The sequence below is a fragment of the Crocodylus porosus genome, unplaced genomic scaffold, assembly GCF_001723895.1.
Source record: "Crocodylus porosus isolate Cpor-Errol unplaced genomic scaffold, CroPor_comp1, whole genome shotgun sequence".
NCBI classification, from domain to species: domain Eukaryota; kingdom Metazoa; phylum Chordata; order Crocodylia; family Crocodylidae; genus Crocodylus; species Crocodylus porosus.
Window position 1 is genome coordinate 7,495,612 of NW_017728911.1, and position 13,746 is coordinate 7,509,357.

At 42.9% G+C, this 13,746-nt stretch overlaps 1 protein-coding gene across 1 annotated transcript in view; it reads right to left on the reverse strand.

Moving 5' to 3' along the window:
* The window catches only part of IREB2 (iron responsive element binding protein 2), a 34,794-nt gene that overhangs the window by 1,280 nt on the left and 19,768 nt on the right, over positions 1-13,746 (reverse strand). Inside the window, exons 10-21 of the mRNA XM_019533376.1 lie at positions 12,441-12,541; positions 11,863-11,979; positions 9,506-9,665; positions 9,146-9,281; positions 7,642-7,726; positions 5,895-6,051; positions 5,368-5,492; positions 4,966-5,070; positions 4,563-4,705; positions 1,637-1,784; positions 1,411-1,533; positions 457-642 (exon numbers count right to left, since the gene is read on the reverse strand). Coding sequence (XP_019388921.1) covers positions 457-642; positions 1,411-1,533; positions 1,637-1,784; positions 4,563-4,705; positions 4,966-5,070; positions 5,368-5,492; positions 5,895-6,051; positions 7,642-7,726; positions 9,146-9,281; positions 9,506-9,665; positions 11,863-11,979; positions 12,441-12,541 — 1,586 coding nt within the window. The remainder of the gene's footprint in view (positions 1-456; positions 643-1,410; positions 1,534-1,636; positions 1,785-4,562; positions 4,706-4,965; positions 5,071-5,367; positions 5,493-5,894; positions 6,052-7,641; positions 7,727-9,145; positions 9,282-9,505; positions 9,666-11,862; positions 11,980-12,440; positions 12,542-13,746) is intronic.

Below are 13,746 nucleotides of genomic sequence, written 5' to 3' on the forward strand. Positions count from 1 at the left end.
ATCCTTAGCCTTCACTACCTCTGTGAGCTGACCCAAGAATTCCTGGTCAAGCTCTTCTCCCTGGTTGGGAGGTCTGTAGTAGACTCCCACCGTTAAGTCCCTTTCCCCTCGACTGCCTTGTTGCATTAGGGTGCTGCACTGAAAGGGGGAGTAATTAATGCAGAGCATCACTACTGAGCCTGATGTGTAGGTAATCAGCATTGCCAGAGACTACTGCCTCCACCTGCCTCTTCTGTATGAGAGGACTGTCATTCAGCTCCTCACTAGCAGTTTCTTTGTTCAGGGAAGAATCTGGAACAACCCAAATAGAGGGACAAGTAAAAAGCAGGGATAGATTCTGGTGACCTTAAGCAGAAAGCAAAAGCATGTACACTTAAAGCACATCAACATTTTACATTGCAATTTTAACTATTAATGCACCTGAAGTAGATAAGTTCAAATGAGTGTTAGAGATACCTTAACATCCAAGGTCATTCCTGGAAACAGCTCTTGAGGAAATGATATAGAAAACTGTTCTTTGCCACTGAGGCCCAAAACACTGGCATTTTCCCCAGAAAGGAACTGAAGTGGAGCTATGCCAATTCCAATCAAGTGACCTTTATGCATCTTCTCATAGCTTTCTGCTATCACAGCTTTAACACCCTGTAACATGTTAAGAAAGCCCACATTTGTTTCTAATTTCATAAATATGGTCTGAATAAAGTGAAGGGTAATGCATGCTACTATTATAATAAGCACCAAATATTGTTCTGATCAGTGATGCTCAGACATGCCTCTCTCTAAAGCCAGTGGAAGTCAGGTTCACTGGAAAGGAAGGGACCTGACTTGTTTGGTCCTGCAGGAGTAACAAGCATGCTACAGTACCAAGAATAAGTTGATTCTACAAGCAAATGAATGAATAGACCCAAGAATCAAACTGTACAGTAGAAGCAAGGATATATTTGGATACTTCCTTTTCAGAACATCACTTTAATCTAAATTTAAGAAAAAAGTGTAATTAGCACAGAGAACCCCAACATGCTGGAGCTGCTTATGATATAAAGAATGCATAACAATAACTGGCTGGCTCAGAGCTTCTAAGTGGTGTACTCAGAGTCCCCACTGACAGCAGGTACAGCACACATGGACTGGAGCTAGACAAACACTGGGGATGTATCCCCATTGAATTCAGGATAAGGGATTCTTCATTTCTGGGTCAATCCTGGTAAGTTATAGATATTTAAATTTCAAATATCGATCCTAACAACCAACTAATTTCATCTATGCACATTCTAGTGGAGATGAACTACGCATTACAGATCTTAAAAGTATAATATAAATTGCTGATATTTAAAACTTAACAGACTGCCTTTAAGTGAGTCAGTGCCTTAAACTAAAGGACATTTGAAAATAATATTAGCAGAACAGTACCAGTAAAAAAGGCCCTTTTGCAACCCAATCTCTTGAGCTACCCAAACCATACTTCTTCCCTGCCAAAATAATCACAGGAATGCCTTCCTTTTGGTACAACTCTGCTGCTTCAAACACATCTAGCTGCAAAAAGAAAAAGAAGAGAGAAAATAAAAACATTCGAGTAAGGTTCCACTTTTATTTTTAAACAGCTGTGGATTAGTCATTTGAAAAAATATATCCTCACCGTTTGTCCTGATGGAAAATGAATTGTTTTGGGGGCTGGTTTTCCTATGAATTTATTTAAAAGCTTGATATTTGCAAAGGTACCTCTGGTCATCACAGCATCGTTACCTCTTCGAGCTCCATAAGAATTGAATTCACGAGGTGTGAGGCTACAAGTAAAGAGTAGCGCATATTCAGCAGAAACACCTAGCAATACTGATGGAAAACACCATATTTATTTATTTTACAAGAGTGTTAAGTGGTATGAAACTTAGCTAACTAACATTACAACCACCACTCCAACCTAACTTAAGTGGCTTTTGGGTGACAAAATCTAGAGGTTTAATCCTGTAATGAATGCAACTAAGCACTCTATAACAAAAATTAGAACTTGCAAATATTGCCAGATCCCTCAGTCTTGCATTTCAGATAGCAGAGCTGGTTGCCACCTTCTTGCTTCTTCACAGTACCATTAATTTAGACCAATGGAGATAGTTGCGAGCAAAGAGCACAAACTAGAGGCCATTCATTTTAATACCATTTTTGTTGGTATAGTGTAGCAGCTATATAAAACAAAACCAAATGGACAGTCTGATTCTGTGAGGTGCTGACTGCTTTCAATGGAGGCTGCAGGCATTTTACATCTCACCAATGGTGCCAAAACAAGTCAACATAAAACCTTCACCCAAGTTCAATTTTTCCCACTGTACTTTATATCCATCAAGCAAAATTAGAACTCCTTTTTTAATGTAACAATCAATGAAGAAGAAACAACATCAGCAAAATGGCAGTGCCATCTGCTTTGTAAATAAATTTGTCTAAGTTTTGGCATACTACTTGGCTGCGGGCTTCATTCCATTACAAAGGCCTAGCCCATTAAAACAGTGTTTTATGGTATAGGTCAAATATTCACTGTAATCCAAAGACAAAAAAAAAGATTTAAAAGGGGATTGTTGATTGTCAGCTACTCTCAACCAGTACCACATTACACTCTAACCAAGACATGTACTATTCACTTCTAATAACAAATGGGCTTTACTAGAGGTGCACCGAGGTCCGTATCGGATCAGCACTAAAAAAAAAAAAAAAAAAAAAGAAAGAAGGAAAACCGACATAATCAGCAATCAGCCTTTTTTGGCTGATATGGCCAATAAGGTCACCGATAAATGCAGCATGTGTGTGCGCAGCAGCAGCAGGCATACAGTCAGGAGTGCATAGAGAGCAGCATCTGGCTAGTAAGTCTGTGGGGGGAAGAGGGTGTAGATTGAGACCCCTGTTGTGAGGCAGAGAGTGGGGATGGGGCAGGCGCTGCATGGTAGGGCTGTGCAAAGCTTTGGTAATTCGATTCAGTGGAGATTCAGCTGCCGAATCTCCGAATTGAATCAGGAGACCCATTAACCTCTGCAAACAGAATTGGAGGCTTCCAATTCGATTCTGAGAGATTCAGAAAGATTTGATGATTTGGACATAAACACAGCTTTATGTGTTTTTTCTACATGCCTCAAGGCATCAGGCGGCTTGTGAATGCTTAGATGAAGGGTTCCACAGGAGTGCGGGGGGGGGGTCCCCAGCATGCTCAGCAGCAGACCCAGAAATGGACCAGAAGCACTTCCAGTCCACTTCCAGGTCCGCCACAGAGTGCATGAGGAACCACTCCCCCCCACCTTGGCAACTGGCGCCTCCTGGGTCTGCCCGAGTCCCCTTGTGGGAGCTCCCTGAGGTGGGGGGGCATGAGGCAGACCCGGAACTGGACCGGAAATACTTCCGGGTCCACTCCCAGGTCTGCCGCTGAGCACGCGGGGGGCCTCCTCTGTGCTCTTGTAGGACACTCCCATCTGCCCCACTATCTCAGCATTCACGAGCTGCACCTCGTACCAAGGTACGTAGAAAAATCATTTAAAGCTGTCTATGGCCAAATCGCTGATTCTCCGAATCTGAATCGAATCTTCAGATTCGGCTGAATCAAAATCAGGACAGTGATCCGAATCAACAGATCGAATCACTAACCCCTGAACTGAACACAGCCCACTTTTGCACACCGCTACTGCACATCTAGCACAGGGTGTGGGGCAGAGCCAGTGTTTTGTCCAGGGGGTTGAAGAGGGACGGGGTACAAAATGGAGCTGCAGCTTGTCCAGCAGGTGGAGGGGGGGTAGCTCTCACCAATACACGCACCCATGGGGGAAGCATGGGGGCATGTGACACCTGATCTGTGTGCAGCGTGAGGGCGGGCTGCCTGCTGTATGCTTGGGGCCGGCGCCAGCTTCTTCCACACAGCTGTGCTCAGGTTGGATGGGGCAGGGCAGGCGGTGGTAGTGCTGGGAGAAGGTTTATGGGGGCTAAGGTGAATTCTGGGGTGACCATAGCCCTCTCCAAACCTTCTCCCAGCACCATCGCTGCCTGCCCCACCTGACCCAAGGAAAGAGGCTGGCACCAGCTCTGAGAATGCAGCAGCAGTTTGCCCTTGCCCTGTGCACAGATCTGGAGGGGGGAGCACATGCTCCCCATGCCTCCCCTGGGGGTGCATGCAGCAGCAGGAGCCGCCTTGTGCCTATGCCTCTTCCACCCTCCCAGACAATCCACCAACTGTCCCACACCCTGCCCCAGCTGTGCAGCACCTGCCCCTGCCATAGCTCCATCCCCACTCCCTCCTCCATCGCAGGGGCCTCGATCTGTGCCCCCAAACGACCATTCCCCCCAACACACTTACCAGCCAAACGCTGCTCTCCAAGCTGCCAGGGTGCAGATTGGCAGTCAGACTGGTATCGGCTGATATGTCTGGTCAACAGTCAGCCATCAGTATTGGCCAAAAAATTTTTTATTGGTGCGCTGCAGGCTTTTACAGAGAAAAAGCCACTTTCGACACTAAGTTTGGTAAATGAAACCCCCCACCGATACAGAAAATGTGAAACTCATTTGTTCAGCTTAATAAATGTTAAAACACATACCCTTTATTTGTCAGATATCTAGCAGCAGCACTACTCCTTGCAATGCTTCCTGCAGGTGATATGTGATCTGTAGTTACAGAATCTCCCAAATATAGCAAGACATGGGCTTTTTCAATCTGTTGTATTGAAACTGGTTCTTTGGCCTATTGGAATAAAATTGAAGACATTTTCCCCCACGATCCTTAGCTCAACACATTTAAACACATTCGTCCATCACAAAAGAATTGTCAAACCACAGGCCCCACTCAGTCCTGGAGATGATCACCACTTGGAGATCGTTAGAAATGCTTAATGATAAACAAGTTGACTTAGATAAGCACAACCAACCTTTTGCTGAAATACAGCTTTCCTTTTATGTTAGTATTCAAAAGATCAAAAGCTTGGGTAGGACTACTGTACTTACAAACTTATCAAAAAATGAAGGACATCTGATATAAGTAGACTTCAAATCCCATGGAAACAAAACTGACTCTGGTGCTTCCAGAAGGTTCCATCGCTTATCTCCTTTCTATAAATAGAACCATATTAGCCAATATGGTAAAGAAATTGTAAAAAGATGATCATAAATCAGCTCTTATAGCAAAAACTTATGGGTTTTTTTCTGTATTATAATATGGGGGATAACACCTTAGAAGTAGATGATTCAAGAATCTCAATCTAAGAGAACAATGATGCCCATATATTTATTACCTGGTGTTTGTAACCTCCATAACAGTGACTAACAAGTGGTGTTTCAGCCAGAAGATATTATACAACTATAATTAAAATACTTTAGAAAACTATTTAAAATTGACAGGCTTCTTACCTTGATTTTTTCTTTTAATTCTTTAAACATGGATGATATCACATACTCTTCTTCTACATGCTGAAGTTCTTCTCGAGTGGGCCAAATATCACGCAAGTAGATATTTTTGCCATTAGGGTCAACACCTATGTAAAAGATTTGGAGATTAGTATAACTGTAAGCAAATCCAAGTGATCTACTTCCAGGCTTTATTTAAAGATGCCACCAAAGAACCAGCCAACTGAAGAGTTTATTTCTTCAAAACATGTTATTCTCTTTTCAGAAGTATAAAAATATATACTCTGTGCATACTCAGATGCTAGTTAAAAAAAGGGACTTCCTGAAAAACCGAGACGATTACATACACTTTTAACTTCTCTCATAAGATAAACTGTCTTTGTAAGACAGAAGAGATGACATGGTCCAAGACACACAATCTCTTCAATAAAGGAAAAAAATTGCTGCCATTCAAAAGGTAGACATTTTAAACAGATTTTAAACCAAAGCAAGCCTGGCACTTCTGAAATATGAGATATAAAAAAGGTTACCTAAAGGCTCAGTCTGGAAATCAATATTAACGGTGCCCGCTATTGCATAAGCAACTACTAATGGTGGAGAAGCAAGGTAGTTGGCACGCACACAATCGCAGAGACGGCCTTCAAAGTTTTTGGATCCAGACAAAACTCCACAAGCAATTAGGTCACCCTGAAAGGTAGAAACAACCAGATTTCTATGTCCTCCCCCAAAACTTAAGGTGAATTAACAAGTTTATTTGGTTTTGTTGTTCTTAAAGCTGCCTTTAAGTTTTTTTTTCTTTTAAGTACATATGGTAGCATACTTCAGGCACTTTGCTCTCTCCTACCAACATCTTCATTCTGCCCCCTCTTCAATTCTGTTCTTGGCTCCTTCCCACAAAGCCAGTTTGACCAATTCTCCCCTTTCCTACATCCTACGTTTTGTATCCAAACTTTCCTAGATTAAGATGCTCAGAATCATGACTCCCCTGAATGATACAAACAACTTTAATGATGGAACAGCTTTCAGCACCAAGATGACTAAAGGGATCCAACAAATACGCTCTCTAAAGCCTGCTGTGTTCCATCACATGTGTGACAATTTACACTGTGTCTATCCTGATACACATACATGTGCTTAAACCTGCTACTGCACATACAGTAAGGGAGTATTTACTAGGGCTGTGCAAAGCTTTGGCTGCCGATTCAATTTGGCGGAGGTTCGGGCCAATTTGGTGGCCGAATCTGAACCAAATCAGGAGACCCTTTAATCTCTTTGAATCTAATCGGAACCCTCTGAATTGATTCGAAGAGATTCAATAATTCAGATAGTCACAGCTTTAAATGTTTTTTCCACATACCTCAAGGTACCAGGTGGCTGGTGAATGCTGAGATGGTAGAACGGATGGAGCGTCCCACAGGAGCACGGGGTGTGGTCTCTAGTGTGCTCAGCAGCAGACCCAGAAGTGGACCAGAAGCACTTCCAGTCCAGTTCCAGGTCTGCCAGGGAGCATGCAGGGGGATGCCCCTGCACTCTCCTGGCTTGGTGACTGTGTCTCCTGGGTCCGGGGGGGGGGGGACATCTGGAGTGCCCCTGCGGCTGATCACCAAGCCAGGAAGGGTGCAGGGGGGCCCCTGCGTGTCTCCTGGGAGACCAAGAAATGGACCAGAAGTACTTCCAGTCCACTTCTGGGTTTGCTGCCGAGCACGGAGGGACCCCCCTGTGCTCCTGCGGGACGCTCCATCTGCCCCACCATCACAGCGTTCACAAGCTGCGCCTGGTACTTCAAGGTATGTAGAAAAAAACATTTAAAGCTGTGTCTACGGCTGAATCAATGATTCTCTGAATGGGGGACAGTGATCCAAATCAACAACTCAAACCACTGTCCCCGATTCAGGCCGAAGCCAAATCAAATACAGCCCGTTTCGCATACCCCTAGTATTAACCACCAGAGAAATTTTGTATCACTTCAATGCTGACCCTTGCTTTACTAGTAATAGCAAACAAAGAGAAAAGTCAGGGTCATATACAGAAATTTCATGCAAAATAAGAATGTACATATTTCACCCTATGACTGGAATTAGTGTAAAGTTGTATTTCCAATTTTTTTTTAATTGCACACATCAATATTAGTCCTTTTGTGTACAAAATAACACACTTCAAAATGCACTGCAAAATTCCAGCCAAAGATATGCATATGGACTGCCATACAATCAAATATCCAGGAAACATACAAATCTGCTATATCATACAAGTACCATAAGAGACTTTCAGCTATACCTGCTTTATCGCATTTTGAATAGCTTCTGGCAAAGGGGCCGTGTTCCCAACACATGTTGAACATCCATACCCAACAACCTCAAATCTGTATGAAAAAATTGGATTAAATAGCACGTTATAGTGAAGCATGTATTAACAGTCAGATTTAGGCACTTTCTAGTATGTATACTAAAAAGGGAATGTAAGTGGCACATTACCTTTACTTTGTCCCAATGAAATATAAAAATTGCCAGTCATTGAAGTATCTCCTAATGTATTACCATTACTTAGCGAAATGTAAACAGGGTAAATATTCCTTGAGCCAAGCACAGATAGGGTTGGTTTGTTTTTTTTAAAATAACATTCTAAAATTCTAAGTTAATATTGCAAAACGCAAATCTAATTAGTTTTGCTACTCGATCATCAGAAGCATTCAAGGTAGGGCTGTGCAAAGCTTCGGTCGCTGATTCAATTCGGAGGAGATTCAGCCCGCTTCAGCAGCTGAATCTCCAAATCTGAATCGAATCAGGAGACCCATTAATCTCTCCAAATCAAATCTGAAGCCTCTGAATCAATTCAGAGAGCTTCAATGATTCTGCCATAGACACAGCTTTATATGTTTCTTCTACATACCTCAAGGTACGAGGAACGGCTTGTGAACACTGAGATGGTGGGGCAAATGAAGCATTGGGAGGGGGGCCTGCACACTCAGTGGTGGATCTGGAAGTGGACCAGAAGTAGTTCTGATCCACTTCTGGGTCTGCTGCAGAGCACACAGAGGACCCCCCCCACACACACACTTCAGCAACTGATGCCTCTTACGTCTAGGGAGGCACCTGGGGTCCCCTCACAGCCCCCCACGGCTGACTGGGGGGAGGGGGTTCCTGATACCAAGCACGCGGGGGGGCCCCCCACACTCCTGTGGGATGCTTCATTCACCCCACTATCTCAGCATTCATGAGCTGTGCCTGGTACCTCAAGGTATGTAGAAAAAACAAATAAAGCTGTGTCTATGGCCAAATCACTGATTCTCCGAATCAGAATCAAATCTTCAGATTTGGATTCAGCCAAATCAAAAATCAGGACAGAGATCTGAATCAGCAAATTGAATCGCTGTCCCCTGAATCAAGCTGAATCCAAATCAGAATCGAATACGACCCACTTCACACACCCTTACCAAGGCACTTGGAGGAACAAGCTAAGGTATGGAGCCTGTCCTGAGTAATTTACAATCCAGTTCCCATCTCCTCATGTATACAGAAGCTTGATAACAGGGCTCCACTTCAGCACAGGCGAACACCTGAACTTTGTAAATCGCATGACCAAGGGACCCAAGATCGTGATCCATCACTTCATTAGATACTCAAATTTAAGTAAATAAGTCATCCCACTGTCAATGAGATTATTTGTCTTTAAAGTTAAGCATCAAACTGAACAGAGTTCATGTTTATGGACTATATTTAAAATACACACATTTCTTTTCCATTTTTACATCAATATGAACAAAGGAGAAGGTGAAAATTACCCAAGTTTGCTAAGATATGGCAATACTCCACTCGAACTGAGGTAATGTGTAACCATTCCACTGCCTGGAGATAAACTTGTTCTTATATAAGGTTTAACCATGAGGTGGGCTTCAACAGCCTTTTTGGCCAATAGACCTAATGAAAAACAAACAAACACACACACACACACACACACACAATCAAATTAGAACTTTTACAAAATCAGAGGAGGAGCAACTGTCTAATTCTCAGCTAAAAGTCTGGAACTCTAGGACTTTCCTGAAGTGAACACTTGCAGGTTCAAGCCATTAATCATGAAAACCATATAAACACCAGAAAACAGTAAAAAACAAAGTTAGTTATCACCACTTACAACATACCTGCAGCAAGCATGACAGATGGATTGCAGTTATTTGTACAACTGATTACTGCAGCAATGACAATACATCCATGAGACAGTTTGTATTCATTTCCTTCATACTGAACAGGCACAACATCATTTTGTTTCTCAGCTGCGATCTGAAACCCTTTGAGGCCAGACTAGATGACAGAAATAGATAACAAGTCAAGTATAGGTAGGTCAACACTACTGAGTTAAACAAAAGTATCTCAACAGAGCATATTTATCTGAATTACCATTTAAGAATCATATGCTCAGCAACAGTGGAACTATATTTATCACATTAATAGACTGAAGACAGATTTTTTTTTAGAACAATGCCTTCAAAAACAGATGCAAGGACTCGGCCCTTTCACAGACAGATAATTATGCACTCACATCTTTCTTAATAATTGCTGCTTATTACTTTGCATGCGTCTCAAAAGTAGGACCAAACTCCTAGACGAGTCCTCCTCTTGTTTGAGGTTGAGCATCTTATTTAAATGGCACACAGTAGAAGCAGCAGTACATATCTTACAAGACTTGAAATGTATCACAAGGCAAATTTCAAACTATTTCATGTCATCTGTAACTGATACATTAAAAGCAACAACTTGGGCAGCATACACAAGTATTTCATTTACTATATCTAATTGCATACAATTAATAAGCACTATTTTTAAAACGGTCTGAAATGTAACAAAAAGTGGGAGTCAATCTCAACAGAAAGCTGTTTTACCAGAAATCTTGACAGAAATCTGGAGAATTCAGCTAAATGGGACGTGGGTCCCTCCTAAAATCCTCAGGACTTCCACACATTTTCCCCACCTCAGTCCCCTACAATGAAATATCTGCATCACTTTTTTTTCTCCCAAGTACAACAAGGCCTTCACCACTGACTGCTTGAACTGCAGCCCTTTGGTTAGTTTAATCAGACAGTTTAAAATTCCTTATTACAGACAGCCAGATGAAAGCATTTACCTCCCCACAAGAACTGGAGTTTCAATTCAAATAATGAGACCGATTTGGAAGAATTTGAAACTTATTCTTAAGCATTCACATTCTACAGCAATTTTACCCCAATTTTGTTTTCAATTAGAACATTTCAAAAATCTGCGTAAGAACCAACTAGAAATGATAAGTTACTTGAATAAACTGTAAATATTTGGGATACCTTACTGCTCAGTTTTTAACTTCTCTGTCCAGCAGACTCTTAGGTCCATAATGCAAATTAAGACATTCTGGAAATTTCTAGAGGTGCACTGATAGATTTTTGGGGGCTGATACTCATAGCCTATATTTAAGGAGGCATATTGGCCAATATTTGATACAGCTGCCATCAGGTGGTAAATCCAGTGTGGTGGTGGGACGGGGATGGGAACAGGGACGGGAACAAGGACAGGGCTTATGGAGTGGGGGCAACTCCTGCCACTGCTTGCACCCCAGGAGGGCGGAGGAAAGGAGGCATATGCCCCCAGATCTGTGCTGGTCAGGCAGCAGTTGCGGTGCGGAGCTGGCACTGCGCAGGGCTTGTCTTGCTGTGGGCTGGGCTCAGAGGGAGCTCTGGCAGCACTGGGAGAAGGCTGCAACCACTCCAAATTTCGCCACAGCTCTTCCAGCCCTGCACCACTGCCCAGCACAGCCCCGGCTGAATACCCCACCTCCACCCATGCACCGGGAAAATCTGAGGCTGAGGTGGCATAGGGCTGGGAACAGAGCTGCAGTAAAGTTTGGGGTGGCTGCAGCCCCCTCCTAGTGCCACCGGAGCTTGCTCCAAGCCCAGCCACTGGCAGGGAAAGCCCCGTGCAGCCCCAGCTCCAGCTTCACCATGCAGCCTGCCCTAGGCAGATCCAGGGGCACCCCCTGGGATGCAAGCAGCAATGGGAGCTGCCCCCATCGCAGGGGCCTCGATCTGCCCCCCCACACCCTTTCCATCCTCCCTCCCCTTCTGACTTACCAGCTGGAGGCAGCTCTCCATGCTGCCAGCTCTGTTCCATGCTGCGCTGCAGCTGCGTGCAGCACAGGCATTTATTGGTCAAATTATGGGCCCCATTGGGCTGACATCAGATACAGACAATTTTCTTCATATTGGACTGATCTGGAATAACATATCAGCGTACATCTAGAAATTTCCAAAGATTTTTTTACTGGTTAAGACTAGTTACATTCCTGTAACCTCTCACATGCAAAACTAAAGAGGCAACTGGCAGAGAGACCATGAATGTAATCTTGTAAAATAAATCCTGATATTGAGTAGTGTCATTATATACAGTGTTCAGTGTGAATGCCAAGATTTACAAAACATTTCACCCCAAGTACTAAAAGCAACTTTCATGAAGTAATATAAATCATACATACCTTTTCATTTAAGCAGGCTTGGAAATCACTTTTCATATCTGTAACAGCCACTCTATCTTGTGACCTCTTTGGGCCACTGACGCATGGAATTATAGAGCTTAGATTTACTTGAATTGTCTAGAAGAAAAAAAAAGATGCATTAGGAATCATTGTTATATTTATAAAGACAAATTTAAGCATAATTTTTAGTAACTGCGCCCATTTTCTTAGAAATCTAAGAGTTAAGTTTTTCATAAAAATAGGAGCTTTACCAGAAGAGAGGAAAAAGACGAAGTGCAACCACAAAGCAATTACCAAATGATGAACTTTGACACTACCAAACTCCTGCTCATCCTAACATGTGACCTACCTACTTATCTGAAAGAGTGAAATGTAGAGATTCTGCTTTTGCTAATTCATATACTGTATAAATATGCATTTTACAAAATATTTACCTACCCAAGGCTACAAATTAGGCTATTCAGGCATAAATGTCTGTTAAAAGCTACCAAACATTATAACAGAATAAAAATTATGAATAAGTGATATTGTTTATAAGGACCGTAATATTGCAAAAATAAAAGTCATTCTGAAAATACCTGGGAATACTCTGGTTCTTCTGAAGAAATCTGCTCATTTCTAAACAACTTCACAGCTTTAAGATATGCTTCCATAGACTCAAGCCCAGCCTTGCCAAAACCTTAAGAAAACATTTCCAGACATGAAAACAACAGGAAAACAGTACAATGGATTTATAACTAGTGTAATGAATTGCCAGGACCGTAACAAATTTACGCGGAGTATGCACCATGCCACAGATTCCAGGAACAAGAAATCTTGAAATGCGTGACATTTCTGACTTTGCACTTTGATCGATATGCCAAACAACAGTCTTCTTGCCATGAATCTGCACTAGGCACATCCATGCCTTGGTTCTACTGGTAGTTTGACAAACTCTCAAAAACTAAAAAGACGACTCTAAAATGAAATACAGCAATTCTTACAATGTGGACTGAAAACTCCACACAAACTAAACGCGTACTCATAAAGAATATGAACTATCACTTTATAATTAAGAATCTCTTTTCATTTTAATTTGATTACTGAAATCTAAGATGAACCTCAGATTACTTTAGACAGAAAACATGTCATACAGCTGATTTTTCTTTTTATCACAAGACAGCCTGTGTGGAGGGTCATTGGGAAAAAAAATGTCCCAGTAACACTTAGACAAATAGTGAAATCACATATTTTAGTTGCATAAAAAATGAAAATGAAAAAAAAATTTAAATCAGTGGCCAACACCCAAAAAGCCACGCAAAGTAGGCCTGTGTGAAGCGGCTTTGCATTTTCTTTGGATTCAGCCGATTCAGGGGACAGCGATTCAATTTGGTGATTTGAGTCACTGTCCTGAATCAATTCAGCCAAATCACACAGGCCCATCCCCCACCCACTCTCCCAGCCCCAACCGCCCAAGTTTAGAAAAACACTTTAGAAAAAAAAAATCCTGACTTACCGGGTGCTTGCTGGGTGGGGGAATGATCCCCACTGCCCTGCACTGTGTGGGGAGCTCTGCCATGAGCACCCGACCCCCTCCCGCTGTCCCAGCACACACCCCCACACCCATAGGTGCCCCACCCACCCCAGCTGTGACCCTTTAAGGAAAAATAAAACAAAAAAACCCTGCACTCACTGGTTTCTGCCTGGGAGTGGGGGGAGGGGGGCAGCGCAGGGGGCAATCCCGGCTACTCCTCACTGCCCCACTCTGTGTGGGGGGCTCTGCAAGAGCCCTCCAAATCCCCAAGGCCACTGCAGGAGCCGGTTAGTGGGATTTGGTTTGGGGTTTTTTTTGGGGGGGGTGGGGGAAGGTTCTTAAAGGGTGGGAGCTGGGGCAGGCAGGGCAGG